The sequence below is a fragment of the Xiphophorus couchianus genome, chromosome 3 (genome assembly GCF_001444195.1).
Source record: "Xiphophorus couchianus chromosome 3, X_couchianus-1.0, whole genome shotgun sequence".
In the NCBI taxonomy this organism is placed as follows: Eukaryota; Metazoa; Chordata; class Actinopteri; order Cyprinodontiformes; family Poeciliidae; genus Xiphophorus; species Xiphophorus couchianus.
In genome coordinates, this window is record NC_040230.1 from 19,303,885 (window position 1) to 19,330,921 (window position 27,037).

At 38.4% G+C, this 27,037-nt stretch overlaps 1 protein-coding gene across 4 annotated transcripts in view; it reads left to right on the forward strand.

Moving 5' to 3' along the window:
* The first annotated feature begins 6,487 nt into the window (after nt 1-6,487).
* Nucleotides 6,488-27,037, forward strand: part of ptprub (protein tyrosine phosphatase receptor type Ub) — a 222,382-nt gene continuing 201,832 nt past the window's right edge. For 3 of the 4 annotated variants that reach the window (XM_028012576.1, XM_028012578.1, XM_028012579.1), the window contains exon 1: nt 6,489-6,747. In XM_028012576.1, the coding sequence (XP_027868377.1) occupies nt 6,669-6,747 (79 nt within the window). In that variant the 5' untranslated portion in view covers nt 6,489-6,668. Of the gene's footprint in view, nt 6,748-27,037 lie in introns of all 4 variants that reach the window. The other variant, XM_028012575.1, reaches the window with a different exon arrangement.

Consider the following 27,037-nt stretch of genomic DNA (forward strand, 5'->3'; position numbering starts at 1 on the left):
ACCTGCAGTACTTTCCAAGGACAGAAATACAAACGGAGAACACAAGGTTAACAGCAGCAATAGCTCACTCTCTGATTTTGTCCATGTAAATCCACCAAATTACTGAGCTCAGTGTATCTTCTGTTGGAAGAATAATACAGACAAGACACAAAATTAAATACAGCAGAAACGTCTTTAATATTTTTGTCCTGGTCTGGGACATGTTCTCAAAACAAAAGCAGAAACTCAGGGGTAGCTTCTAGAAAAGGAAGATAAAAAGGAGAGAAAATAAAAATGTTAAATTTATGGATATTAAACAACGAATGAATTAATTAATTCACTCTATTAATCCCACTGGATGTTCATTGTTATGAATTTTGTTAAGATGTGTGTGCTTGTTGAGTGAGTATACTATTTCCCTTTTTACTAGAAAAGGTTAACTGAGGCACTAAAGCTGCTAAAATAAGAACCTGTCTCTTGTAATGCTAACACTGTTCTCTATTCTTACCTCATAAATCAAATATTGGCAGTCGAGACAGAACACTGTGTGAATGTTCTCAAACTTCAGGGCAAATGGTTTTAATTTAGAGGACATCTCAAACTCTTTTGACAGAAATATAGTATATATAGGAATAATAAAGATTTCTTTATTATTATTAATATTATTATTTGTATTTTTTTCTTACAAATGTATAGTTTTATAATATGAGTAATTAAAAAATATTTCATAATTAATCTTGCTGTAAATATTTGCCCAATTTGAATTAGAGGACATGTTTATTGCAAGTCAAGTTTGTTGTTTAAATTTACAAAACAAACTAATAAGTAACCATACTTATTTATGTTTTAAATGTGGCCAAGATTTAAATGTGGGATATTTTGATTTAAATTGCAAATTATATTGTAAAAACAGGTTTTATTGTTTATTTGTACTTCATTGCACATAATATGCAGAGAGAAATAATAATTGAATTGGTTTAATTGCTATTGGATTGTTTTGTCTACACACCAAGTTAAAAATATCAATTCAATTGACTAGAGCAGTGGTAGAATGTGCTGATGTATAAAGCTTACAAATTAAAATGAATCTGTAATGGATGCAACTATGCAAATACTAAATGAATATTTTACAAACTACATACACTTTAAATCAGAGTTGCCTAAGTCCAGTCCTGATCTGTGCTATCCTCCATCCTTTGGTTGAATCCCGTCTTAAACACACATGAATCAAATGTCTGAGCTCCCATCTGAACATCATTTGTTCAGATAGCAAATGATGTTTGCTATCTGAACAAACATCATTTGTTCAGATAGCAAATGATGTTTGCTATCTGAACATCATTATTCAGTCATTCAGTTTTCCAGAGGTCTGGTATCGAGTCCATTCATTTGATTCAGGCGTGTTGGAGAAAGGATGCATCTAAAATTTGCAGCAGAGTAGCTCTTGAGTAGAGGACTTTGGCACCCTACTTTAAATGAATGAGATAGTTTTATTAGCAACTTATGAAGTTTACTCTACAGTATATTAAATGAATTAGATTTGTTTTTCATGTTAAACAATAAAGGACACATTAAAGTAAGTGTTTCATAATTTACTTGTTATTTCTTGATAGTTGATCAACCATTAAATGAAATCAGTTTATTCACAAAACACACTCTACCCTGGGCCTGTTTTTGAACTTTAATGCAGGTAAAACATTTATTACACATATGGGTAAATTTTATTTGTGGTTTATAGCTCGCTTTCATTTAAAAACTTTCACTTCACTTGCACTTCTCCCTGATTTGAATGCCACAGTTCAAATCAAGTAAACGACAAGTAAATGACACATAAGAGAGCATAACTCGTGTTTTCTTCAAACCATATCTGCTTCCACTAACCCAACGATCACAGATGTCACTTTTTTTCGTCAAGGCGGCCTTTCTGCAGAAATAATCATCCAGCCGTTTTTCCTGGTATGATTTCCTGTTTGTGCTCAGCACCGCTCTGCATGCCGAGGATGAGATAGACAGTGACGGTGTTGCCTTTGACAACTTCTCTTAGAACTGTGATGATATGTTATTACACATTGGCGCACAGCACAGCCTGTCCAGATGTAGGTGTTTGTCTGAGGTTATGAGTGGCAGTCTATAAAACGTCTGATAAAATGACTATCATCACTCCATAGCTCTTAGCATCTCTGCTGACACCTGTCCTGCTGTTTGAATTCGCCAGTGTTTTTCAACATCACATTACTGCACATTGAAATGCATTGCAGCGAAACACACCCCAATCAAAATACTTCCTTTGTTTCAATAATTGTGCTTTAAATACATGTCTGTCGTATATCAAGCAGGTGTAATTACAGGTTTCGTCTTGACACATGTTAGTCTCTATACAATTAAATAAATTATCCGGAGTGCAATGCATTGTTTATTTACCATTCTTCTGGATGAATCCCTTCTAATAATATTAGACTCCATGTGGCAAACACCTTTTGGAAATAGCAAACACAATTATTCGGCCACCTTTAATTTAATATTCAGCTGTAATGTCTACACATAACATCTAAATTGAAAGATGTATAGCCAATTTAGTTCTGAGTCACAGCTAAATGTGTTATCCCAAAGAGGGCCTGCTTCAACATCAACCTTTGTGCTAGATGTTAATATAGAGTGCTCCCCCCTACCCCCCTTGTTTTGCTTTCTTGTCACACCTAAGTGTTTCAGATCAGAAAACAGCTCTTTTGTTCTAAATGAGGTTTACAACAAAAAGTGCTGCAGGCCTCCCTTGCAGCAGCCAAAATGGGTTTATGATTCATCTTCTATGTGAGAGGTCCAAAGCAAAATGGACACAAAAGCTCTCTCCTCGTTTGCCAAAAAACCCCAAACATCTGCAATATGAAAACACTCATTCCTGGTTATTTGAAATGCTTGGTTACAGATGCTTCCTCACTGCTGTGGCACCAATTAGGTTTTAGGGACAATTCTTTTTCCCCCCGATCAAGTTAATTTGGATACCTCTTTCTCTTTATATATAGAATCAGAATTTAGGATCATTTTCTGAAGGGGAATGTGAAATAAATACAGTCTCAGACAATTGGAGCTTAAACTTTTAGCAAAAGTTACCAGGGTAGTAGCTTCCATTTTGCTGCCTCTCAGTTTACTTTACTGGAAAATCTTAACACAACTGTGAAGATCTAGTCCAGATGAAAAGGTCATTCAGAGTGGAGAGCTCACTTTGAACTTGAAACCTAATCGGACACAAAGAAAAAAGTGAAAAAAGAAAAACTAAATAACACTTTGCAGGAACTTCATACAAAAATTGGATCAATAAACAAAGTGTGGAATGCAAAAAGAAAAAAAAAAAACATCAACAGAAAATTCAGTTGTGAGTTTCCTGTCAGAGTCCTTGAACTCAGCTGCCTTGGCAGCCAGCAGCCATTAGGTAGGGAGTCTTCACAGGAGCCTGATCAGCCAATCAGTTATGGACTTTGGACAACTTGCAGGACTGGCCAATGAATGAGAAAATATTCTTTTTTTTGCACCACATTCTTCAGACAAGTGAGAGAGCAACAATGTAAACAATCAGAGATTGCAAATCATGTTTCCTCCAAGCAGAAACAGTTTCATACTCAGAGTTTCCAGCAGATATTTTATTGAATAAAACGGGAAGCTCACTTTGAATTAAATAACTGTGCTAGAATTTTTACAAGTTATTATTATTCTTTTTTTTAGATTTTATGACTGAAGATTATTAAGACAACACTTCTATTATACAAAAATCTTTAAGGTAAAAAACATATTTAGGTTGGTGACATTATCAATAGACTGAGTCTATTATCTCAGGTCAGGCAAGGATACTTTGAAATATAGCATAGTAGCAGCAGTCAGATGTGTGTAAAAGATCAAGTCTGCTCTGGCCTGTTTGCTACATTTGCATCATGAGAACGCTGTCCGTTCTTATGAACAACTTACGTAACAAGTCTATGAACACATCAGATGAGCTGGCAAAGATGTGTCAGACCACTTACTTTGAAATAATTATTACATCTGTGCCATATGTTTGCATTTGCTTTGTGCACATTTCATTAAATCCAAAAGTGATTTCTGCAGTCCAACATTTCAAGGACATAATAACGTAACCAGCTGTTGCTAGATATGGAGAAAAGTAACCCCATCAGATGCAAATTTAATACACACAACATGTCAAACTTCCTAATTTATGGAGAAATATGCCTTGCAGCTGTCATTGGAAGGTGCAAAAGCATGTGTACCTGTCATAACTGAGAGAATATAGGACTTATCTCGGCTGTAAACAAAATAAAAACAAGAAAAATGGAAACCAAACCTTTTCAGTGTAGGATATTTTTATATATATGGATCTATGATACAATTCTTAGACACAAGAATGTATAACATTTTTAACTAGCTCTGTCAAGGTAAACACATCATCAGCTATATTATAATAAGGTTATTATAAAGACTGACATTCTGAGGTATTGTGCAAAAATAGCTCAGTGTCAGCCATTTGTTAATGTTTGTGCTTATAAATGTCACCTAGAGTCTGGGTGTCACAATCCTGCAATAGACAGCATGGGTTTTGCTATCATTATGCGATTTGGGGTGCAGCATGAAGCAAATGACAAGACGGGACGTGTTTTTACTCCCCATTCTGGTGTTACTTGACTGGCATCTCTGGAAAAAGAATCTAGCAAATAAAAATTAATCTGTCACTTTTCAACTTGATATTATTAAATCAGTGCAACAAAGGGAGGAAAAATGACAAAAACCTCCCAAAACAAAATCATGTTAATCATTGTAATTTCTATGGGAACGGGGCCTACTTGAAAAATAATCATGACTGGGTGACATTTTAGGTAGCACTGCAAATGTTGTTGACTGGCATGTTGCTGTCTGAAATAACAAGAACATAGACCTGTTGCCACTGCTGACTCATGTTTCAGCAGCCAGTACCGTTTTACACTGTCTGAATTTATCCCAAATGTTGCATCTTTAAACTATGCTGCCTTGCAAAAGTATTCATACCTTATTGAGGTTTTCCACATGTTGTCACATCACAATCTCATTGGGATTTTTGCGGTAGACCAACACAGAGTACTGCAACAACTGAGAAGTGGAAGAAAAAAGACACATAGTTTCATTTTAATGGTTTACAAATAAAAATCTGAAAGATGTGGCATGTATTTGCATTGAGGCCACTTTACTCTGTTACTCCTAAATAAAATACAGTGCTTCCAACTACCTCTAGACAGCTGTGTGTTATTTAATCTTAGTATAAATAGCTCTGTGTGGTGTGTTAGACAATATTATTGAACAAAGAGCATTGTGATCAGGTTAGACCAAGGGATCTATTGTTACTCTGGCACAGCAACTGCAGAGATGCTCAGCTCAGATGATGTGACAACATGTTGACAGGACATTTATTATTTATGCACTAAACAATGCTTCTCTTTTTAGAGAAATTGCAAGAAGTTTCTTTGATTAGATTAGACCAAAATGTAAATCTTTCCCTTCATGCAAACTACTACTTGAGGCAAAAAAGAGAAAAAAAATACAGACGTTCAAGCATTTCTGCGAAAAGATACTCTAAATTTTAACAGTGCAATGATGAGACAAACGGTGTCAAAAGGTATTTTACTTTTTTTAAGAGCTGAATTTCATCATATCTTCTAAAATTTGTACAATTAAAATGTTTTGATAATATTATTTTTATTTAATTAGTGTAATTTCCAATCAGGATCTCAAGGCCTGATTGTGAATCAACTTGTTGATTCATAACCACAATTGGACCACACGTCTGTAAACCAAAGTCCAGACCTTAATCCAACTCAGAATCTTTCAAGGCTTGAAACCTGATATTTAATGATGTTTTCCATTCAATTTGACTGAGCTTGAGCTATTTTGCAAAGAGGAAAAGGCAGAAACATCTCATCGGTTTGTAGATGCGCTACGTTGATAAACACACCTTTGATAACTTGTATTTGCAATGTTAGGTGGTCCTACAAACTGTTGGTTTATATTAGCTGAAACTAAACTCAATTCAGTTTTCAGATTTTTATTTCCAAAAATGTTTTTCCTTCCACTTCACAATTATGCAAGTCTATCACATAAAATCCCAACAAAATACGTTGAAATTTGTGGTTGTGACTTGACGATGTGAAAAAACAAAATTCAAAGGGTATGAATACTTTTGAATTTGTATATCAAGTCAAACTTCTACTAAAATATACGTCAGCCAAGAAGAGGACGTTGTACAAAAAATCTGCTATGTTCCCCCAAAGCAGCCAAAGATCTTCTATTTCCCACAGATGTGACAGATAACATGGGATTTTGAGCACACGGTCACACTCGGTGTCGAGTTGTGCTTAGCCGATGTCAGAATACCGGGGTGCCGTTCCTACATTTGACCACTTGGAGGCGCCCGGCTCATGCTTTGAGTGGAAAAGCTGAAGGCTGGGGAGGGAAAGTGGGCTCGGGAAAGAAATTTTTTCTCCTGAACTGTTTACCCTGACGTCAGTTTGCAGAAGTAGCTCTGCCCTGTCTCCCTCCAGTGTCTCGGAAACTCCACTCAGTTAAAAAACAAAACTGAGGGAAATAGATGGACTCCGCTTTGCCTGCTGCCGCCTTCCTGGACCCCACGGAGTGAATGAAATGACTTGTTCGTCACATGTAAAGTGGACTAAAACATGTACACGATGAACACCTGCGCCTTTCTGCTGATTTTAAGTGTCCAGATCTACGCCGATGGCATCGAGGGGCCAACAGGTAAGACTGGTGTAGATCTTAGTCTCATACAGCGAAGCTGGGAAGTTTTTCTTTCTCTATTTTCCAAACATGCGTGTGAAAGTCTGCTGGGAGGAAAAGCGGAGCGGGTCTGGTGAAAGATGACAACTTTGTAGCACAGCGTTCCTGCGTTTATCTGCGGCTTTTGTCCCGTGGCGACTTAGGAGTTTGACAATATTACTGTGGAAAAAACTTACACATTATTGCAAACTGAATCCGATATTTTGGACATAGCCTAAACAATTTTTATTTATTTAGAAAGGCACTCGCCAGAGTGCGTTGAATTTTTGCTAAACAACACGGTCCTCGGCATCTGTCTGACCCAAGCCCACTCAAATTCCCAGGTAGATTAAAAATATTTGATTATGTGGACAAAACTCAACTAACTGAGAGAGAAGAAGGGGGGAGAGAGAGGTATAAAGTGCGAAGAAGATGTGAGTCAATATTTGCAAGTCTCCCAAATCCCCCCACATGCCAAATCAATTCCTTCATAGACTGAAAACCTGCAGACTTTCCTTTCTGGAATCAGGTTTCATAGTTGATTCAGTGACTCCATAAAAAGTTTGACATCCCAGTGTGGGTTGTTGCACAGGAATCATCATTGATTACATAAACCAAAATCCTTCTTTCTCTATGGAGAACTTGTCCCCATCGATTCTCAAAGCTGCAGATTTCTTTTTTTTTTTTGTTTGTTTCCTCCAAGGTGAGCACAGAGCCGGGGCAAGATGAGATGGAACCAGTGCAGGTTCCAGCATTTATTACGCCCTGGGCGAGCCCCTCCTTCATGCACCCACCAACTCCATTTGGCAAAAACCAATAGCTTTTTATTACAGAAGGATTGAACCAATAGGGACAAAAAACAAACAAACAAAAAGCCGATCTGTCTGATATCATAAGTAGGCTAACATAAAACATTATGACAGTGACGTTTTGGATATAGCGATAAATATTGTCTGACCTGAAATATGAACTGCTTTTTTTCTGCTATAATTTCCCTACTAATATTATTATTTATCAAATTTTTTTAATACAATATTGATTATACATTTAGCTAAGCTTAACCCACGGGATTAGTGGGATTGAGGAAAGCCAACACAGGAGTTTATCAATAATTTTAAGAAAACTGATCAGAATTTTGTAATGATAGTCTAAATTGCAATTTAGGTTTAACAAATATTGCACTTCAATGCTAGGGTAAATTAATTCCTAATGAACAACAGCAACAACAACAAAAAAAATCAAGATGACCATTTTTGTGTTCAGACTAGTTTTAAAGGATCTTCAGTCATTGTAGGACGTCCAGATCAAGTTTGACAAGTCAAAGAATTTTAGATTTTGAATCAGAGAAGATCAAATGCAGACCAGAGGCTCCCAAAAGTGATACTTAATTATTACATTGGAAACCATCATTCAGCCATGACTTGCAGACTATTTTATGTAATTATTTGCTACCTCATGCCACCCCTAATAACATGCTACCCTGAGCAGTGAGCCAAATCACCCATATCAAAAACTGTGACCATAATGAACCCTCAGCAGAATTTAGTTTGGGACCATTGTGACAGCGTAAATCATTTTAACTGTGCAATCAACTATGAATTTCTTAAATACAGAAATTTTAAGATGTGACTTGCTAATTATATTTGGCATTAAGTGCCACAACATTAGCCATTTAAATTCTCCAAGCCTTAATTATTTGCATAATCATTTAAAAGGATTTCAGAGAAAGTTCCAGAGTGAATAGAGTTGCTTTAAATAAGTTTGAGTAATGCCTCACTGCATTTCCCCAAGGTTGCTGTGCACTGGTGGTCAGCTGTCTGAAGTAAGGCTAACGATAATGAATGACAAACCAGTGAAATTAAATTATCACATAATTTTAAAACTATGACTAACATGGTGGAAATGATTCATAGTTCATTGGTAAATTGAGAAGTCAAGCTGTTTTGAGGCCCCTTGAAGCCCTAGAAGGTTAATTTGCATTGTTTTGGGCCGGCTGTGGGTTAAGCTGCTGCCTCTGGGCTTCTGGGGTTGCAGATAGAGGAGACTCCTTCTTTTTATTCATTTCATTTTATGTTATTGATTAAACTGTGTTATTTCAGCCTTTTCCTGCAGTCATCTGTGGCCCTAGTGTTTCAGCAGGATAAAAATCTTTTCAAAATTCAAATCAGTCATGGAGGTGGACAGACACACTGGTTGAAAATAAACATGTTTTATGGGAATCCGACACAGACCTTTTCGCAGTCATTCAAATTCATGCGCACACTCAGCTCTGTTCCCTGAATTTCGTCTGGTATTTGTTCTATTAGCCCTATGCTGGCTCTTTACCCTGAAAGCTGATATGAACTGGGGGCCTGTTTCTGTTGCACACATCCAAATGCAAAAATTTACCTCTTCAGGGGAGATAAAGCAACGGGGAAAAAAGCATTACCACCGATAACATTTACACTCCGGGATGCTTCAACGATGCGACGCACTGATCAACAACTTTAGACGGAGATCCACTCGATATTTTTATCATTAAGACAGGGCCCGTTCTTCGTTTTCATTAGGTGTAGGCACTGTGTGCACAACTGAAGCAGAAATGAGAAGAAGTGAGTGGAGCACGTCATTAAGAGGAATGGGCTGAGACATTTGACGGATTAAATCACACGTACAGGTAATTAAAAGAGCTGAATGGAACAGCAACGCTTCACTACGGAACGCTGTGTGCGACCGTCTGTCAACAAATATTTACATGCTGTTTGGAGTTCAGTTTCTGAGCCTCGCAGCCAAAGCCACTGCCTTCCCGTTAGCCTTTAATAATCACAGCTGGCAGGTGTTGAGGCTTTTCTCCCCTTTTGTCATGCCTCCTCTTCGTGGAAAACAGATGAAAGGGCAGCTTTGATTCACTCTTTTTTTTTTTATCAGGCCACACCCTGTTTGGAACTCTTTATTCGTTTCACCTCTTCTAATAGACACATTACCTCGTTACAGCCGCATGTCAGTGTATTTTATTGAGAATTAATGTGATGGAGAAACTCAAAATAGTGCATGAAGTGTGAAGAGAAATATATGGTTTTAAAAGGCTTTAGCATTTTGTATTTAGCATCACACATCCCTCTATCAACCCTGTGCAGCTTCCTAGTCTCTGCTGAAGAAAAATATCCCCACAGCATGATCCTGCCACTGCCGTGCTTCCTCTGGGGGATGAGTCTGATGTGTCTTTCTTCCTTTTCCCATTGTTTGTATTGCCACATGAAACTCTATCAAATACAATAAAGTGTGTGGTTGTGAAAAATGCGAAAAAGTTCAGTGTGAAAACTTTTGCAAGGCACTGTTTGTTTCATTCTTCTCTGTTGAGTTCAAGGCGTTTTGTATTTTCTAAAGGTCTAGCTGTCGCTGCTCAGCTTTGCAATATGGAGGCTCTTTCCTTCACTCGACTGACTGCAGGGTGGTTGATAAAAGGAAAAATATGCTATAATTGTCCAGTTTTTGGTGTTATTGTTAGAATTGGTGTGTTTTGAACCTTATCTGACTCTTTCACGCTTCTTAATTCTCCTATTTGCCTTTTTACTGCTGTTTGCACACCAACTGTCTCCTCTATTAACAGTGCAGATTCTCAACTGAATGGTGTAATTACCTTGTGACTGATGACTCATTTCCAAGATTGATCTAAACTTAAGGCAGAATATCCTTTTTGCTCATTCGACTGAATGAGATAACACTTGGACTGAGATGAAAAGGCCTGTGAAGCTGAGACTGACTGGCCAAAGCGTGGAGGGGAATAACTAACACTTTAGGACTTTTGGTTTAAATTGCATAAACATCAGCATAGGAAACTTCATCTGGTACAACAAGCACATATGAGCTTTCGGAAATGAAGATATTATCAAATGATCCTCGAATGAAGAAATCAAGCATGACAGAAATGTGTTTATAAATGGAAGCATTTTTCATTTATCATATGTGGCTAGAAATTGTTGCAGTGCACCATTTCTTGCCAAGTATGTATGACGAGACAGCATACTGTACCTGAACACGATGAGAGTAGGAGGACTCATTTCACAGCTGCTCTATTTAAAACAAGACTCGGCCATTTTGTTTGTCCTGTGTTTCATTTGTAGATATTTTGAAGATCAGGACTGAAATTATAATTCAATATTACACATTTAAAGACTGAATGGTGGGAGATTAGTTTTGTTAGAATACTGATGTAGATATCTTTTTTTTGCACAAAATGTGATGCTGTTTAATTTTGGGTTCTTCACACTTTAGCTCAGGTAACATTTTAGCTGCAGATGACCATGCTACAACAGGTTTTTGATGATCTACCAAAGTAGAGTGATTGTATGATCATATCTAAGACTCTCTGCCCATTGCTGTTATATGGATGGCTTTATAAGTTTTTTCCCTCCCTTGGTTTTGCTTTACTTCAACTTTTCAGTATTAAAGGTCAGTTAGACTTGAAACAATTTGACAAAATTGCACAAACAGAAAAATCTGCTTGTGCAAGAAATGTTCTTTCTGCTAAATTTCTGTGATATGTTTCTCTTTACACTCTTCACACACATTGCTACAATTTTACTGTCTATTTATAAAACACAGTAATGCAGTTGGTAGCACTTTTGCCTTGCAGCAAGAAGGTCCAAATTCTGGCCTGGGGCCTTTCTATATGGCGTTATTATGTTCTCTTTGGGTTTTTTGTCTGGATACTCCACCTTTTTTTCCACAGTAAAAAAACATGGCAGGTCAATTGAACTTAGGTATAAATGAATGCATCCTTGGTTGCTTATCCCGTGTGTCTGTGTTGCCCTGCGATGAACTGGCGGCCTGTCCAAGGTGTACCCTGCGTCTTCCAAAAAGACTGGGGCATAAGGATAAGTGGGTATAGAAAATGGATGAATGGAAAGGCTGATGCAGTTATACATTAACATGAACAAAGTTGCTTTTTATGCTGCTGCTTCAGATGAATGACACTCACTGCAGTAATGCTTTTAAACAATAAGCTGTTGCTTATTGTTTAAAAGCAACAAACAGCAACAGGGTTAGAAAAAAAACTTACTTGCTTTTTTTCCCTAAGACATATTGTAATAATTTTTCCCGTTTTGGTTATGTTCAACTGAACATACAGATAGAAAAATGTGCTCTCAGATTCTACGCTGCTGCTTTTGCTGTATGACGACAGACACTTGTGGCGAGAGCAACAGTCCCACAAAAAGTGCAAATGCAAGAGACATTCAGTGACAGCATGGAGTCACCATTAGCCTTATTCATAACTTACTGGTAGCTTGCAGAAATAGGAGGGGGAGGGTTATTGCTACTTTATGGTCTATAAGAATACATAAAACAACACACAGTTTCCGCCATCTTAAAAATAGAAACTGTTGCAAACTGTTCCAGTCTTCACCATTTTTACCATTAATTAATAAAATCAAGTAAGTAAATAGACTTAAGTGTTTGCGGCCATAAAATCATTTAATTCACAAATACATTTAGCACACTCTTCTTATGAGAGTAGTTTTATTCTTGGGTGTTTAAAAACAGTTGAGAATTATTTTTCATATTCACATTATTTAAATATGATACTGAAGCAATTTAGAAGTTGAATGTTTAGCAGACTGTTATTACTGGAACATTTTTCATCTAAAGTTGCCTCTCACACATACTGGCTTTGAAGAGTCCATTAGATGTGCTCAGTCTAATAAGCATATGTCTGAATAGAAGCTAAAAAGGAGCTCAAGATGCATTAGTGAAGAACCAGTGGTGGAATAAAAAATATTATTATTAGGAAAGTGTTTTTTTTTCTCCTTCTCCTCACTAATCCTCTGAGTGGAAGTGTTTCCTGCAGGAGCAAATGGCCACCATCTGTGAATAGACTATGAGAGGGCGATGGGGCTTGGACCTTAATCAGACTTCTGGAAAACACTGGTTGATTTCCATCACTGTGGGATCGCAGGCAGTAATTCAGACAGCAGATGGAAAACTTTGCGTCCAGGAGAGGTGGGTTTTTGGAGGTGAAGGACATGGGGAGGGACCGTCTGAGAGAGATAAGATGAGAAGCACAGAGGGATTCACTCAGATGGATGATTTTGTTTTCAGCTGAGCCCCTCAGCAAGCCGAGCTGTGTGCGATTAGGTAGTGTAAATGAGATGAGCCCCGTGCTCCGCATCATGTCTGACCTATAGTAATGTGGGTCTACGTGTAGTAGTGCCACACCTCTATTGGCTTACTCCCGCTACTAGACTGGAAAAATACCCTCCGACCATAATGTGCTGGAGGAATCCTGCTCCCCCCGCCCCTTCAGTGTCAGGACGATTAATGTCGCCCTTCATCTGTGAAAGCATGTGGGCCCTCCTCCTTTTCGAGCCGGTCTCATTTCTCATTTGGTCGTGATGGATGTAGGTTTGAACTGCGCTGACTGCGCAGACATTCTTTATGTTAGACCATAGCTCTGATGTATCCCTTGAATGCTACATTTGATGAATCCTGCTAAGCATTTTCATGTTCTCACTCTCATTTAATTGCCACATTTACAGCTTTGTTTTCTTTGTGTTTGAGGCTCCATGTTCAGACACATTTCAGTAAATTTGAATGTCACTGTAAAGTACATTTTCAAAGCAAAACTAAAGCCAACTTTGCTGTAGTAACTAAGAGTTAAACCCATTTATGATGTAGGGTCTGCACAGACAGTGATATTTTTCAACCATTTATTTGTCAATTTTAATATTAATGAGTTGCATTTAGTTAAAACCCAAAACCAAGACTGTCGCAGGGAAACCTACGCCTTAAGATAAGCATCTCACATGCAATATGCAAATAAACAAAGATTACTCCATTCTTCTTATTTATTTCATCCAGCCGGCTTACAGAATCGTGCTGCTCTGTTTCACTTCTCTCTGCTGTGAATGAAATGATTCTGATGCCTCGTTGCTTCATGTTACTACAGAGGATTACAAGGTATTGTGTATTGTTTGTTTCTATCATATCTTAAGGTGTTTTTCCAAGCCAGAATGTCAAACCAGAGCAGGAGGTCTCCAAAGTCTTATAGAGACAAGGCGATTATGGGATGCTCCATTTGTAATGCATTGCCTGGAGGGAGAGGGCGCTATGTTTGCTACATTATTTAAAAGAAATGCAATCAAACAAATAATTACATTGTAGACATAGTAATAGATTTCTAAAAATAAATAAAACCAAGCACTAGCTGAAAGATGAGCTTTGAATCCTCTTTTTAATGCTTGGCCAAATCCTTAAAAGAACTGTTAGGACTGACTTCATAGTTATCCCACAGACAGTCATTGACACTCTCCACAAAAGTTAATTGCTAGAGAGTCTGGTTGTTATAGTTTGTAAGAATATAATTGTAAAGTTAAGTGGGTGGAAGAAGTTGCACAAAAAACAGGGAAAGCTTTTAGAGAATCGTGAAGTGAGATTCACTAGGAATGAATTGTGACTGGAATCAGTGCCAGTATTTAGGAGATGAGTTAAAACTGTCATATTTGTTGTGTTGAAACACTCTATCTAGAGATACAGTAGCTGTCCTTGGCTAGGGGGAAACAGGACTGAGAACCAGATCATTTAGTGACTAGAATCTTCTGGGAGACTCTGACCCTACAAACTGGGAAGCACTGAAATGCTCAGTAATTCCCAGTGTGGTTCCTGCAGCAAGAGCGGAGAGCTCCACAGTCCATGTTTAGTGAGACCCACTGTGAAGTTTCATTTCAGGTGCCATGTCATCTGCTGTTGGTCCACTGTGTTTTATTAAATCTAAAGTCACTACAGACATTTACTTGGAAATTTTGTGGCTCTTCACTGACTCTCCTGTGAGAAGCTTCATGGAGATTTTCCAGCAGACCGTCTGACCTGGTAACCTGATACAAACCAGACCCTTGTTCTACGCTTTGCTTCTTACAGAGGGTCTGGACCTTTGGCTATTGAAAAATAATTGCTTTCTGGAGGTGTGAAGTCTGATGAGGCTTTTTCACAACTAGATCTGACTTTACCCAATTGCTAATGTTTGTCCATGACGTATGTTATGCACCAGTTTCATAAAGTTTACTGTAAATTGTGTGCACTGTCAGCAACCCCATTGGCAATAGTGTCACAATGTTGTTAGTAATAAAATGACTTAAACATTCCTCTTGCTCCAACTTTAATAGCTCAATGTTTGGAAATGTGGCCAACATGGATTGAATGTTCACTTCCTCTGCTGCCATTGCCAAGCTACAGCCCTCTGTAGGCAGAAACTCAACGTCCTCATTCACAACTTCTTCTGTTCACTTATTGTCCCAGTTGAAGTTCTGCTGGAGAAATTGAGCTCAATGGGAGTAATCCCAGACACGGTACTGAAGGAAGATGAGAATCAAGTGGAATTGCATAGGAAGGCGTTGGCCAGGCTCGTGACCTGCCTGCAAACTGCCTTCTTGCTGGGTGGAGGGCAGTTTGCCTCCACCCAGCACTGCAATGATAAAGTAACACATGCAAAAGGAGCCCTGACCAAGTATTGAGGGCAAATGTAAATTGCACTGTAGTATCTAGAATGAGCTGGAGATTCTTGCTGGGAAGATGGATGCCTGGTTTTCTTTCCAGATCTTTTATCCCAATGACCCAGTCTGAGATAAGAGGAAGCAAATGGATGGATGGATGTAGGAGAATCCTAATTTTATTGGTCATATGTTAATTTTCTTAAATAACTCACTTTTTTGCCTTCATGAATTCTATGGGATAATAAGAAAAAAGTAACAGAAATAATATTTAAAATGGTTCACATTATTTCATCTATCAGTTTCAGTGATTTTTGTCTACATGGACAGATGCTTGTTTGATCCCTCCGAGGCATCACACAGTGAAAGTTATGTTTCTGGAGGATACAAAGAACAGATTTCTGTTTTTAAAACCTTGAAGACAGACTGTGTGTTTCCAGTTATTCCATTTCTTTTCTGTGTGACTCCGCTTGCTTATATCAAGTCTCTCTCTGGTCAAAGGAGAGCACTGAAAGGAACCACTCAGATGGAAAAGAACACCAATTGTAGATAATTATACATGATGCTTATTTTCCTGTCAAGGCCTCTTCTTCTAAGTGTGTTATTGAAGGGTCAAGAATCAGGACACAGGACATAGAATCAACAAGAAAGAAATAAAAAAGCTAATTTCCCCTCTTACAAAAAAAAGCTAAATAGCCATGAGACATGTGCCGGTGAGACTCCTGAGTAGCTGCCATGGCAGCACCTCAGCAGTGCTTGTTTCTATTAACCTGAAAAACACCAGCCTCTAGTCATCCGCATCCTGTTCTGTAGATTCCTGAGGGGTTGTCAACTTACAGTGTAAATTCTTTGCCTAATTTTTCATACTTCTTTTCAGTTTGATGAAATACTCTAAATCTAGTCTGAGCCGCCAGGGACCAAAATCACAGGGATTAACAAACCAGTTTAGATTAAACAGGCAAAGTGGCTAAAATAGCTTGTCAAATCTGCAGTATAACAATACCATAATAGAAAACATGATTTTTCACACCTTGTTCCCTTTGAGGATGTTTACATGCAGCATTGTATTTAGTAATTGTGCAGTCAGGGAGAGTAACACAACCATTTAAATGGTGGTGCCAAATACACATTAGATAAAGGAAATAAAATCTGAGTCAAGTAAAGATGAAAAACAACACGCTTGTTTTTAAGGAACATGTATTTTATTGTCTCGTCATGTGACCGAATTTCTTGATGCATCTTTATGTTGTCTTTGCAGAACCAAACGACAGACGTCATTATGATCAGTGTTGCTTTTGACACAGTAGAATTGTGTTTTGGTGTGTTTCCTTGCAGAGAGACCACTAAACAATCATTTTAGAGATGCAACAAAAACTGACTGGTGGTAAGAATTGAAGTAGAACAGCACACAGAAACTTTCTACCTAACGTTCGATCTTACTTCTGGGAGAGAAAAACTCTCCCAGAAGTAACAAGAATAACAACAAAGCTGAGTGGAGTTCAGCAAAGATGCTCTGTTTTAGTTTTTTCAGCATTGATCCTTTGTCTTTGAGGAAACATTATGAATCAAAACATTTTGGCAGCCTTTTATTTTACATGAATATAATTGTCTCTATTTTGTAGGGAATACTCACAGAGACTTCTGTGTTAGTAGTGCTAGCCACGCTAGCATTCTTTAATCGCTATTAAAGAATGCTAAAACAACAATATGTCAGCTTTTTATTTATTTTTTCCATTCTTTTTGAGTGTCCATAAATAGTTTCTTCACTAGTTCTGCCTTTATGGTTTTATGAATTGTTGCAAATTGAGGTAAAGGATGGTTTGACAACAATAAGCACAGTAACTTATTAGAACTGGTATAAATAAAAAAATTATGCACTCTTATGAACAGGCTTATTTGTGTCTGATGTAAACCTGACTTAAACTGGCAGCCAATATGGTCCATTCTCTTTTAGGACTTATTAAGTTGAATGTGACAACAGGAAGTCTTGACCAAGCACACACACTCTTCAAACGTAATTTAAACATATATTTCCTTACCAGACCATCCACAAACCATTTTACACTTGTATTTAGAAAATTCACTCTGATGAGTGAATATTTAAATATTTATATTGAAATCGAAACAGAGTAAGTGTATTAGTTCATTGCCTTTTGAATGCAGGAAACCGCATCCTGAAGCCTCACCAGGTCAAAAGAGGTCGTCAGCAGCCACCTCAACGGGATTTTCAGGGTTACTGTGACACCTTCCAGCACCCTGGAAAAGATGCCAAGACTTGAGAGATTTACAGTTTGTGGCCTGCTGTGGCCTGTCTCTTCCTTTTTTTTTTTTTTTCACTCAGCAGCAGCCACCAGAGTGCAGGTTTCTTAGCTCCCTCAGCCAGGTGTTATTAAAGTGGTATTGATCTTTGGGACGCTGGGAAGTCCATTTGACTTAAGTTTGATCAAAGTGGCATCCAGCCTGTGGTCTTTGAGCTTCATGTGGGAGTGGGAAATAGTCGGTGGGACTGGCAGGGCATGCATGACGGGGGACCGGTATGTAACAGAGAAGTGAAACCTGGAATGTGGAGAGTAGAAGATGTGGAAAAAAAAAATCTGTCAATTCTCAAGCGAGACTCCTTTTCATGTTACTGCTTTAAATGACAGATTTGATGCTCATTTGTGCTTAAAAGTTTGCAAGTTTCTCTGGAGTAGTGGTCAGCGAAACTTGATACCAAACACAGATGGGCTTGTGTTTATATCCTGGATATGATAGAGTGAGGCTGCACAGCTTTAGCGCACAGACAGATGTGCAATTATCCAACAAAAAAAGGAAGGGAAAAAAAAAAAGGCAGAGCTTTGAGTCGCAGCCGTTTTGGTCCCTGCATTTTCTTCCCCAAGGTAAGTGAGATCCAGACTGCAGAAAGTGGGTCTGCAAGACGGATGCTGCGAGTGCCGTTCCTCATCCCCTACCCAGAGGAAAGAAAAGCCTCCTGAGCAGTTTATATTTAGACTGCTGGCTGCATTTCAGTTCTTTACCTACATCGTCTGTGTCAACATATTTACAGCTGGTTTCTTCAGTTTTTACCGGAGAGATCCCAACGTGCTGCGGGTCAAAGATAAAGCTCAGGATTGTGGCGATTGTTTCTGACCTGTTGTTCAGAGCTGCCTGTGTAGTCCCCTATTCATGAAATAGAATAGGGGAAACCTGAGCCACTGACACTCCTTTAAAAGTCAAAACATTCTCTGCAGGATATTTCTCCCCCCTGTCGCGCTAATGTGGGCTTAAGCTTTATGCCATGATGCCTCCTATCTAAAGAAGTGATATTTCTGGTCTGACCAGTTATTTCTGAGCTAGAGAAACATCCTGCAAGGGACCTAGCCATAAAGCCGAGCCACTCCGATTTATCTCAGACTCGTTAAACCGACATAGACGTTCACATAAACTTTATCTGGATGGTGGAAATTGAAGAGCATTAAAGTGTAACAGAGCATTGATAATGTCTGCTGTGCTGACTTAAAAGGGAACAAAGTATTTGAGAACTTGCCCAGTGTGGCATCTAAAGCTAAACTGCAATCTTTTCTCCTTAGTAATTCATATCCACGGAGCTGAAGCTTAGGCAGTTCCTTGGAATAGTGTTCACTTTCATGCATTTTGACACATTTTAACAAACTTCACTGTGTTTTATATATTATAGACCATCAAACAGTTGCAAATAATTGCGAAATGAAAGGAAAGAGGGAGTGGGTACTTAATCTCCCACTGAGTCAAAACTTTGCAAAGCTCATTTTGATGCAATTATAGCTAGAGATGGCAAATTAGACATATTTTAGCAAGAAAGCTGCATTTTAGTCAGATTGGAAGGAGATAACCTGATTTCTTGTAGAGTTTCCATCTGGACATTAACTGTGTTATTTTAACAAATCAATATGCTCATTATTAGTGGTGGGACTTGATTAAAAAAGTTAATTGAGCTAATTGCAAGGTCTGTAATTAATTAATCTCAATCACATTTTAATCGAAAACCATTTGTGGACAAAATAAGCAGCATGCCCAATTTCAAAAACACTTTTTGCTGCTGAATTACTGAATAGACAAGAAATGTTAGCTCAACAACAAAGATATTTGTAGTTTCGTAGTCTGTCAATTAGGTCACTCAATCATCAGTTTGGTGCAAAGTGCTTTTAAAACCTTCCAGCTTTCTGGTGTTTTAGGAACCCCTGATCATTCAAGTAACATTTTTAGAAATGTGGACTGTGGGATGTCAGTGCTTGTAACTGTTTTTAAAGCAAAAGTCAACCAACCAATCAATTTTAGTCAACATTGCAATATTAATATTGGTCATATCACAATTGCAAAGGGCTGATTTGATGTAGTATGTCAAGTGCCAGGTCTACAGACGCTGCATACTGATGATGGTCACACTTTTATAAGCTCCCAGAGCATGATGAGACAACATGATGATGAAAAAGGATAAAAAGTTACAAAATATGTGGGTTAATCACAAAGGATATTGTTATTAGAATATTCAGCACCACTAATAGCGTTCTATTATCTTCTAATATTGCTAACCTGCAAAACCCTTAGGCTGTCAACAAAAAATATATATTTACCGAGATTAATGGTGGATTCTTTTTACTAATTAGATCACTTCTGAATGCAGCTGGTCCCACTGGATCTTATTTAGGCATATCACTGTTTGAATTGTTTTTTAAATACTTAACAAAGGTTCAAATAAATCCAATAATGTGAGTTAATGTTAAAAAGTTCAGTGGGTTTGAATACTTTTGGAAAGCATAGCTGTTATTTTTACCCTTTTCCTTCATGTTGACTTTAAATCGTTCTGCCAGCAGCAGACTCATGGCAAAGCGGCTACAGCGCAGTGCAGCCAAGTGCCGACTGGCGGTAAATCAGCCCACAGACTCATCTGAAACCTGTTGAGCATGTATTACCTGCATTTAATATATGATGAATAAAAATTAGGTCATTCTGGGGGCTGCGTTTTATGGCACTTTCCAGTGAATCTGTAATTTTTAGTCTCTTTGAAATCTCAGTAGAAAGGAAAACATCTGACTCACCCAAATTGATGCAGTTCCACCGCCTGGATGGGAATATTGCACACAGTTTCATCACAGTTCCAAGCTGGGAAAAGTTGCTGCAATTTCTGCAGAAAAATGAAGGTGTACACAGATTCTTTTTCATGCAATCATCAGGGCTAGAGATGCTTTGGATTGGTGTCTGATTTAAATGTAAATCAAGGAAGCAGATCTGAGCGGTGTTCTAGTGTGTTGTGTTATGTTGGCACACATGTCAGTTTCTGACCCAGAGATGGGTTGGAAAGCTTTTGTCAAGTGGCGCCTCAGACTCTTTGTTCTGATTCAGGTGTTGGAGTGAGACGGAACAAAAAGCAGAGCCTATTGATTTCTCAAACGCAGCCCTTCACAGCCAGCCTCACTGCCTCTTTTTTCTTCAAACTCTCCCTGTCAATCCTACATGACCTCCCATCAAAATCCTTCTTTTTCTGACTTGTCACCATTTCAGCAGTTCCTCGGGGGATCCTAGGTACTTTTCCCCCCTTGAAAATAGTAATAAAGAAAACATTTTCATGGCTGTAAGAGATTTCAGGGGGAAGTTAGTTCAGGGTATGCCTCTTTTTATCATTTCCTCTGAGACAAAGTATGCTCATTTAAGCATTTGTTAAACAGCCAACTCATAGAAAGCATTCATTAAGTTTGACAAGCTGGTATAATCGCCTTAGGGCAAAATAAAATGAATGTGTATTTGATGCCAAAGTAAGATGCTAATTAGAAAAGATATCTGACCAACAAGCTACACGCTCTTTACCTTTAGATCCTTTTTTTCATCCTTGGTGTTGCTCAGAAACAAGTGAAGGACTCCTGTTAACACACTTGTGAGGCTTTGATGTTTGGAAGTCTTAAGATTCATAAATCTTCCTCTTGCAGAGCCACACAAAAATACTCCTTTGCAAAACAGCTCAGGCTGAGATCAATTTTTTGGGATGGAAAACACAAAAACCTTCAAGTCTTGCTGAAGATGAGTAACTGGATTCAGGACTGGACCATTTTAACTCCTGAATGTAAGCCATGACCATTTTAGTTTTGGATGCATTGATATGGGCATAGTCTTGCTGAAAGGTGAACCTCTGCCCCAGTTTCAACACACAGCATTTTACTAGTAAGCCATTCAAGTTAAGGGTGTTTCACCCCAGGATAGTCCAGGTGAACTGCATCAAATGGATGAGCAGAGTCAAAAAAGCTATCGCCTTCATATGGTTTGGTTAACTTTCTCAGTGCATTTTTGAAAGTCGACCAAACTGCCTTGCTTAATGTCATGCAGTCAAAACATCTGGTATTGCAAGAAGCTGTCCAGTATGAGCAGCAGGTGAGAAGGTCAGCTACCAGTTTGATGTGTTTACAAGACAGATTTACTAGAACTGATCACAATTAGTCCAGTGAATCATACTTAAAGGAGCCAACCTTCACTTTATGTTTTTGTTACGCTGGATAGTCATCTGTGTTCTCCCAACACAAGAAAACTACATCAAGGTTAACGTGCCGGCAAACCCTGTTGTCAGGCAAACAGGAGTGAGACTAATTGTTCCTTAATATATGCTAACACACTCTAAAACCTTAACAATACATTTGTATTGTATTTATACTGTCACTAAACTTGTTTATTCATAATTTGACCTTTAAAAGCAATTGGTCATGCTGAATTTTATTTAGATGCAGCAGAGTAAATTATATACGTTTGCAAGGCACTGTGGAGGACCTTGCTCTTTGTGGCTCTCCACCTTCATCCAGGATCAACTTATATCTGATCCACGAATTTAAAAGCTCTTTGATTGTCACTTGGGTGCTTGCTCTCTTCATTTAATTTGTCATCTGAAGTTCTGCAAGTCTAAATGCAGATATAGTATGTTAACTTCGAAAGCTATCTACAGTTTATCATGCTCTGGGGCAAATTTATGATGTCAGTCTTTATTCGGGTTTTTTTTGCCATCCATGTCTCTAAAAATCGACCTTTTTCTATAAAAGCATTTCATAAATAATTCCTAAGAATTCCAGGAAAAGAGGGTGTGAGGGTTTGTGAAAATGCTGACTGTGTCACCTGTTATGTGATCTGCTGTAAATCTGCCGGCTCACTCGCTCCGTCTAGGTGGAGGAGACCTTTAGTGCTTCTCTGTTGTTTTTTGGCTTGTTGATGTGAATAGCAGACATTTGAAGGGGGAGAAAAAAGTAGAATGGATAATATAAATGGATAGCTTTTAGGGCGCTTTTCAAATTGCGTGAACCTATTTCAACCAAAGCTGCAGTTTGTTCTTCTCACATTATCACGGAAATATGCAAGAATGTCCGGGGAGCCTACTGACTGTCGCTAACAAAGAGCTTAATTCAAAAACCACAAAGATTGTAATTATTGCTGGGCCCCTTTTGTGTGTGGGTGTTTGTATGCACATTGGCGAGTGCTCTGTGTATTTTTATTAAATTTTTTTTGCCAGGGTCTAAGTGCCAGATTGGTTATTGTTCCCACCTGATTATATGTAAATATTTGCTGAACTCTTTTGGCCGTTTTGAGCTTCCATAAATCACAGCCATGCGGATTATTACCAGGCTTTTGTTTGCTTTATTCTTCAACGGTATGAAAATGCAAATAGAAAAAAAATGGTAAATTAGCATACCGATCAAGGGACGTGCTCCTCCGGTGATAAATGTGTCTCTCTAAAAAGATCAAAAAGTCACGCTTTGTTGTGACTTTTTGGCGGTATGTGTTTAGCTGGCAGCTGGAGCGCTACACACTGCGTCAGGGACCTCGGTGCGCATCGGCCGTGGCCTTTTGTCCTCTCAGACCGTAGGGGTAATTAGGAATCAGCTTAGCCCGGGATTATGGTTGGACGCAGGGTAATCACAGGGGACAGGAGAAAAAGCATTAGAAGTATTAGAAGAATACTTGTTAATATGGGTATTACAGTGCTTAGCGCTGCTATCATGTGACATTAAGACAACTGACAATGGGAGCCTGTTGATGCAAGGATCCCTACCTCCGAGGTAATAGGCTTTGCTGCTGATGGCATTGTTTATCCGAGGCGCACACAACAGTCCACCTCCTTTCTTTTGAAGCCTCCTCCCTGCACAAACGTAAGACTTAGTGCAATTTTTCTCAACCCAATGAGGAAAATTGCACTACTTTTGCCGTACAACTCCTGGAGGTATGCTCGGCTCATTCAGAGGTATTTACTTTACACCAGCACCTCTGAAACGAAGCGTGCTCGATTGTTCATTTCCCCTGTGATTGCACACATGGACGAATTCTTGCAGTTTTTTTTTCTGGAATGCAATTAATGTTTTCATTAACCGAGTTAAAGAGCGCATGGCACGACTAAAAAGACGATACCCTTGGGTTCTTGTCTTTCGCTCTGTTTAAATGGTATAGCCCGTGTTATGGCTTGTGAAACAAAGCATGGCTGCTTTGTTGATCAAGGCAGAGATGTAACCTGATGCCTGTAGCCTCTAGATCACCTCTATTACCAAAGCCATTTGTTGGTCTTTTCAGAGGATATGGAAGCAGGCCAGTGTTAATATTGTAGGGAGAAGATTTATCCAAACACAGGGCTCTTTTATCAAAAGCACCATCTCTTTTATTGCATTACTGTTATTTGCAGTGAACTTGCTCGGAGGAGAACATAACTGCAGGTGCATACTCCGCAGAATTATCAGAGCACGGCACAACATGACAATGCTTTGTTTTGACCTTATTGAGAGGGAGCCGGGAATTGTTTTCCGGAGTCTTAAAGAGCTAATCCCATCAGAGGGAGAACGGAGTGTGGAGAGACTAACTCTGTCACATCTGAGGTACCGCTGCCAGAGCACGAGACAGCCAGGAATGTGTTTTTCTTCTCGCTAACATTCAAGGACTCAATGAGATCTTGGGGCAGATCTCTGGATTTTCCTGTATTGAATTGCCAAAATATTTTTCATCTGAAGTAATTCTGTTTTGCAAATGTGAATTTGTCTAGTTAAATAAGCTGTTGTTAAAGGTATAAGGTAGTAAAATTTTAAACTTGATACCATGATGAAAAACTCTCAAAACTGCTGACAAGATAACACTTGTACATACTTTGCATTAAGCTGAAGAAGAAATTAGGAAATGGTTTTTTTCACAGGGTGAGAACAAGGATCAGATCCATCCAAATGTATTCAGCATGAGATAGATCTTTAATTTCTGTCTCTGGTAATTTGTTTTGATGAAATAAAGTTGACAGTTTAGGTTGATACAAGTTCCATCAAACTTCTGATTGCCTTTTGTCAGCTGTGGTCTGGATCTTAAAATCGGTCCTGGATGTCTTAATGGTACTTAATTTTTGATCTTTCCCTAAAATATTAAGGAAAACTCTGGGAAAGGGTTTTACTTTAAGAATTTCTGAATAGTATTTTTGTCTCTTCCTTAACACAAAACTCTTGATTTTACTTTAAACATTTTGGCAGATCTGGTCCTTTGAGTGTAGAAAAGTATATGGAAAAAAGTTTGAACCCTGAGTTAAAATGCTGTCTTCTTCTCCTGCATCCATTATTTTTGAATCGTTGCACATCCCGGTCACACGGCTTTATTTGCTCTCACTCGGAAAGCAAATGAAGAAAATTGCCCCTTACGAGACCTCGGCTCCTGTCCGAGCGATCCCTGTGAGTTTCTCATTGGGATGCAGCAGAGGTTTCCAGAGATGCAATGGCTGACTTTCATTTCATTCATTCTTTTTACCTCTCAGCGGAGGGTTTCTCACTTCACTGCTTGTCTATTGGTGTGGTTAGGCATATGTGCACCTGGGGGAATGGGCTCAGTCAGTGCCGGGGAGCCGCGGAGCTGAGGATTTATCCCAGTCCAGTGAGTCTCTGTGGTGCCAGCAGCTCCTGTTGAAGGGTTTAGGAATGGCCTTGTCCGTCTGTTTTTCTTTCCACAGAGATTAGGAAGAAAGATTCTCTTTTCTTCAGTGGAAATAAATGTCTGTCTGGCTGATAAGTTTTGTTTGAGCAAAATAATGGAAAAGGAAGGTTTAAAAGATGGGGACTGGAAGAAGATTTTATTAAAAGGAAAAAGTCTTTATGACATGAAGCAGGCAGGAAGAGCTGAGTCTGTCTTTATCAATGAATTTTAGCTCCTATCCTAATGGTTAAAAAGCTAATTTATAATTCCAACTGATCATCTGTACATATACAATGTTTAAATCCTTTTAATTGTCCTTTTTAAGCTGTTAAGCAAGGGGGCTGGAGGAACTCTACTATGTTACCTACAAATTGAAAAGTTTATTTCAAGTATTATGTCTTCATGTATGTTTTTTATTACTCGATAAACATGACAGTAAAATGGATTTGAGGCTATCAACAGTAAAACTTTCAAAGGGAAGATTTGGAGCAGTACTCAGTCTTTTTAGCAAACATTCTACGTTTGATGTATTTCCCTCGTGGTAATCGGTTGGCGTCTGCTTGTTTTTTTTCCCTGGAAGCCGTTTATTGTGAAGCAGCTGCAGAACGTGTTGAGTCTGAGTTACAGCAAGAAAGCATCTGCTTTCTCCCAGCTGTCGTCTGCTGCCGCTTCTTCGCTTCACGCTTTTTTTTCAACAGTGATGTTTTTGGTCATGAAATGTATTGGTGGGCAGTGGGGCTTACATAAAACTTTTGTGAATCCTGAGTCAGTCTGAAGCAAAAGCTCCTTATGGCTACCAACAGGGGGCCCTCTGGAGAGCTTGAGTTTTCACACTGGACAAGAGATATGTCAGCTTTAGTCACAAAAAAAACAAAATAAACTTACTTAAGAGATTTGAGAAATAGTGATGCAATTTGCAGCTTTCTCAAAGCAGCAGGTCTGTTTTTGTTTTCAGTTTGTAAAAGTCCTGAATGGCATCAAACCTGTCAGAAACATCTAATAATTCAGATTAATTTTTAAAGGGATTTTTTTCAGTCTCAAGTTTTTACTCCAGTTTTACATTTTTTGTAAGGTTTGCTGATTTACTTACTGTCAGAAAGAGAAAAATGTGCTCTAAGTCCTCTGGTAAAGTTTCAAGGACTTGGAAGATAATTCACATTCATGTTCCTATCGTTCATCTGATTTATTTTACTCAACTCAGAAAAGTGAATCAAAGTGTACTTTTATGGACTGAAAATAGTGGATCTGGTTTTGATGTGTTTATTATATAAGATTTTCCTGCTTTTTCACCAGCCAGTCACTGGTCAGAGCCATCCAAGAAAAAAGAAATTGCCCAATTCCTATCAGCTCTGGTCGATTGGTTGGTGTTGCCCTGCTCTACTATTTCTGATGAGATCAGTGTCAGAAATTTTACAATCTTTAAACTAAGCAAGAGGCATGTTAGAAATCATACTTCACTTTTTACCATGATAAACTGCTTAAAGATTTCTCAAAAATTAAACTTCCCAGTGTGATGACAATCACTGCATCTGTCTAGTTTAAGAAGAAGCATCGAGTTTCCTGGACAATAGATTACAATTAGCTCAGTGTGACAAACTCAGTCAAACTCATTTAAACATTTCTTTTGGAAGCAGTGAGTTTTAAATTTCAAAGAGTGATGAATACCAGAGATGCAACAATCAGTTTCAGGGGCTGATCTGGATGAGACCTTTGAGGTTAGACCAGACAATTTTCCAAGGACTTCAACACGTACAAACCAATTGGTATAATTTTTACTAAACAGCCTGAGTGTACTGCAGGATCCTTGATTGAGATAGATTTGATTCCAAAAGAAAATCACAAAATTCCCATTATTTGGAGCAATCTTGTCACAAAATTAATGTTGAAACATG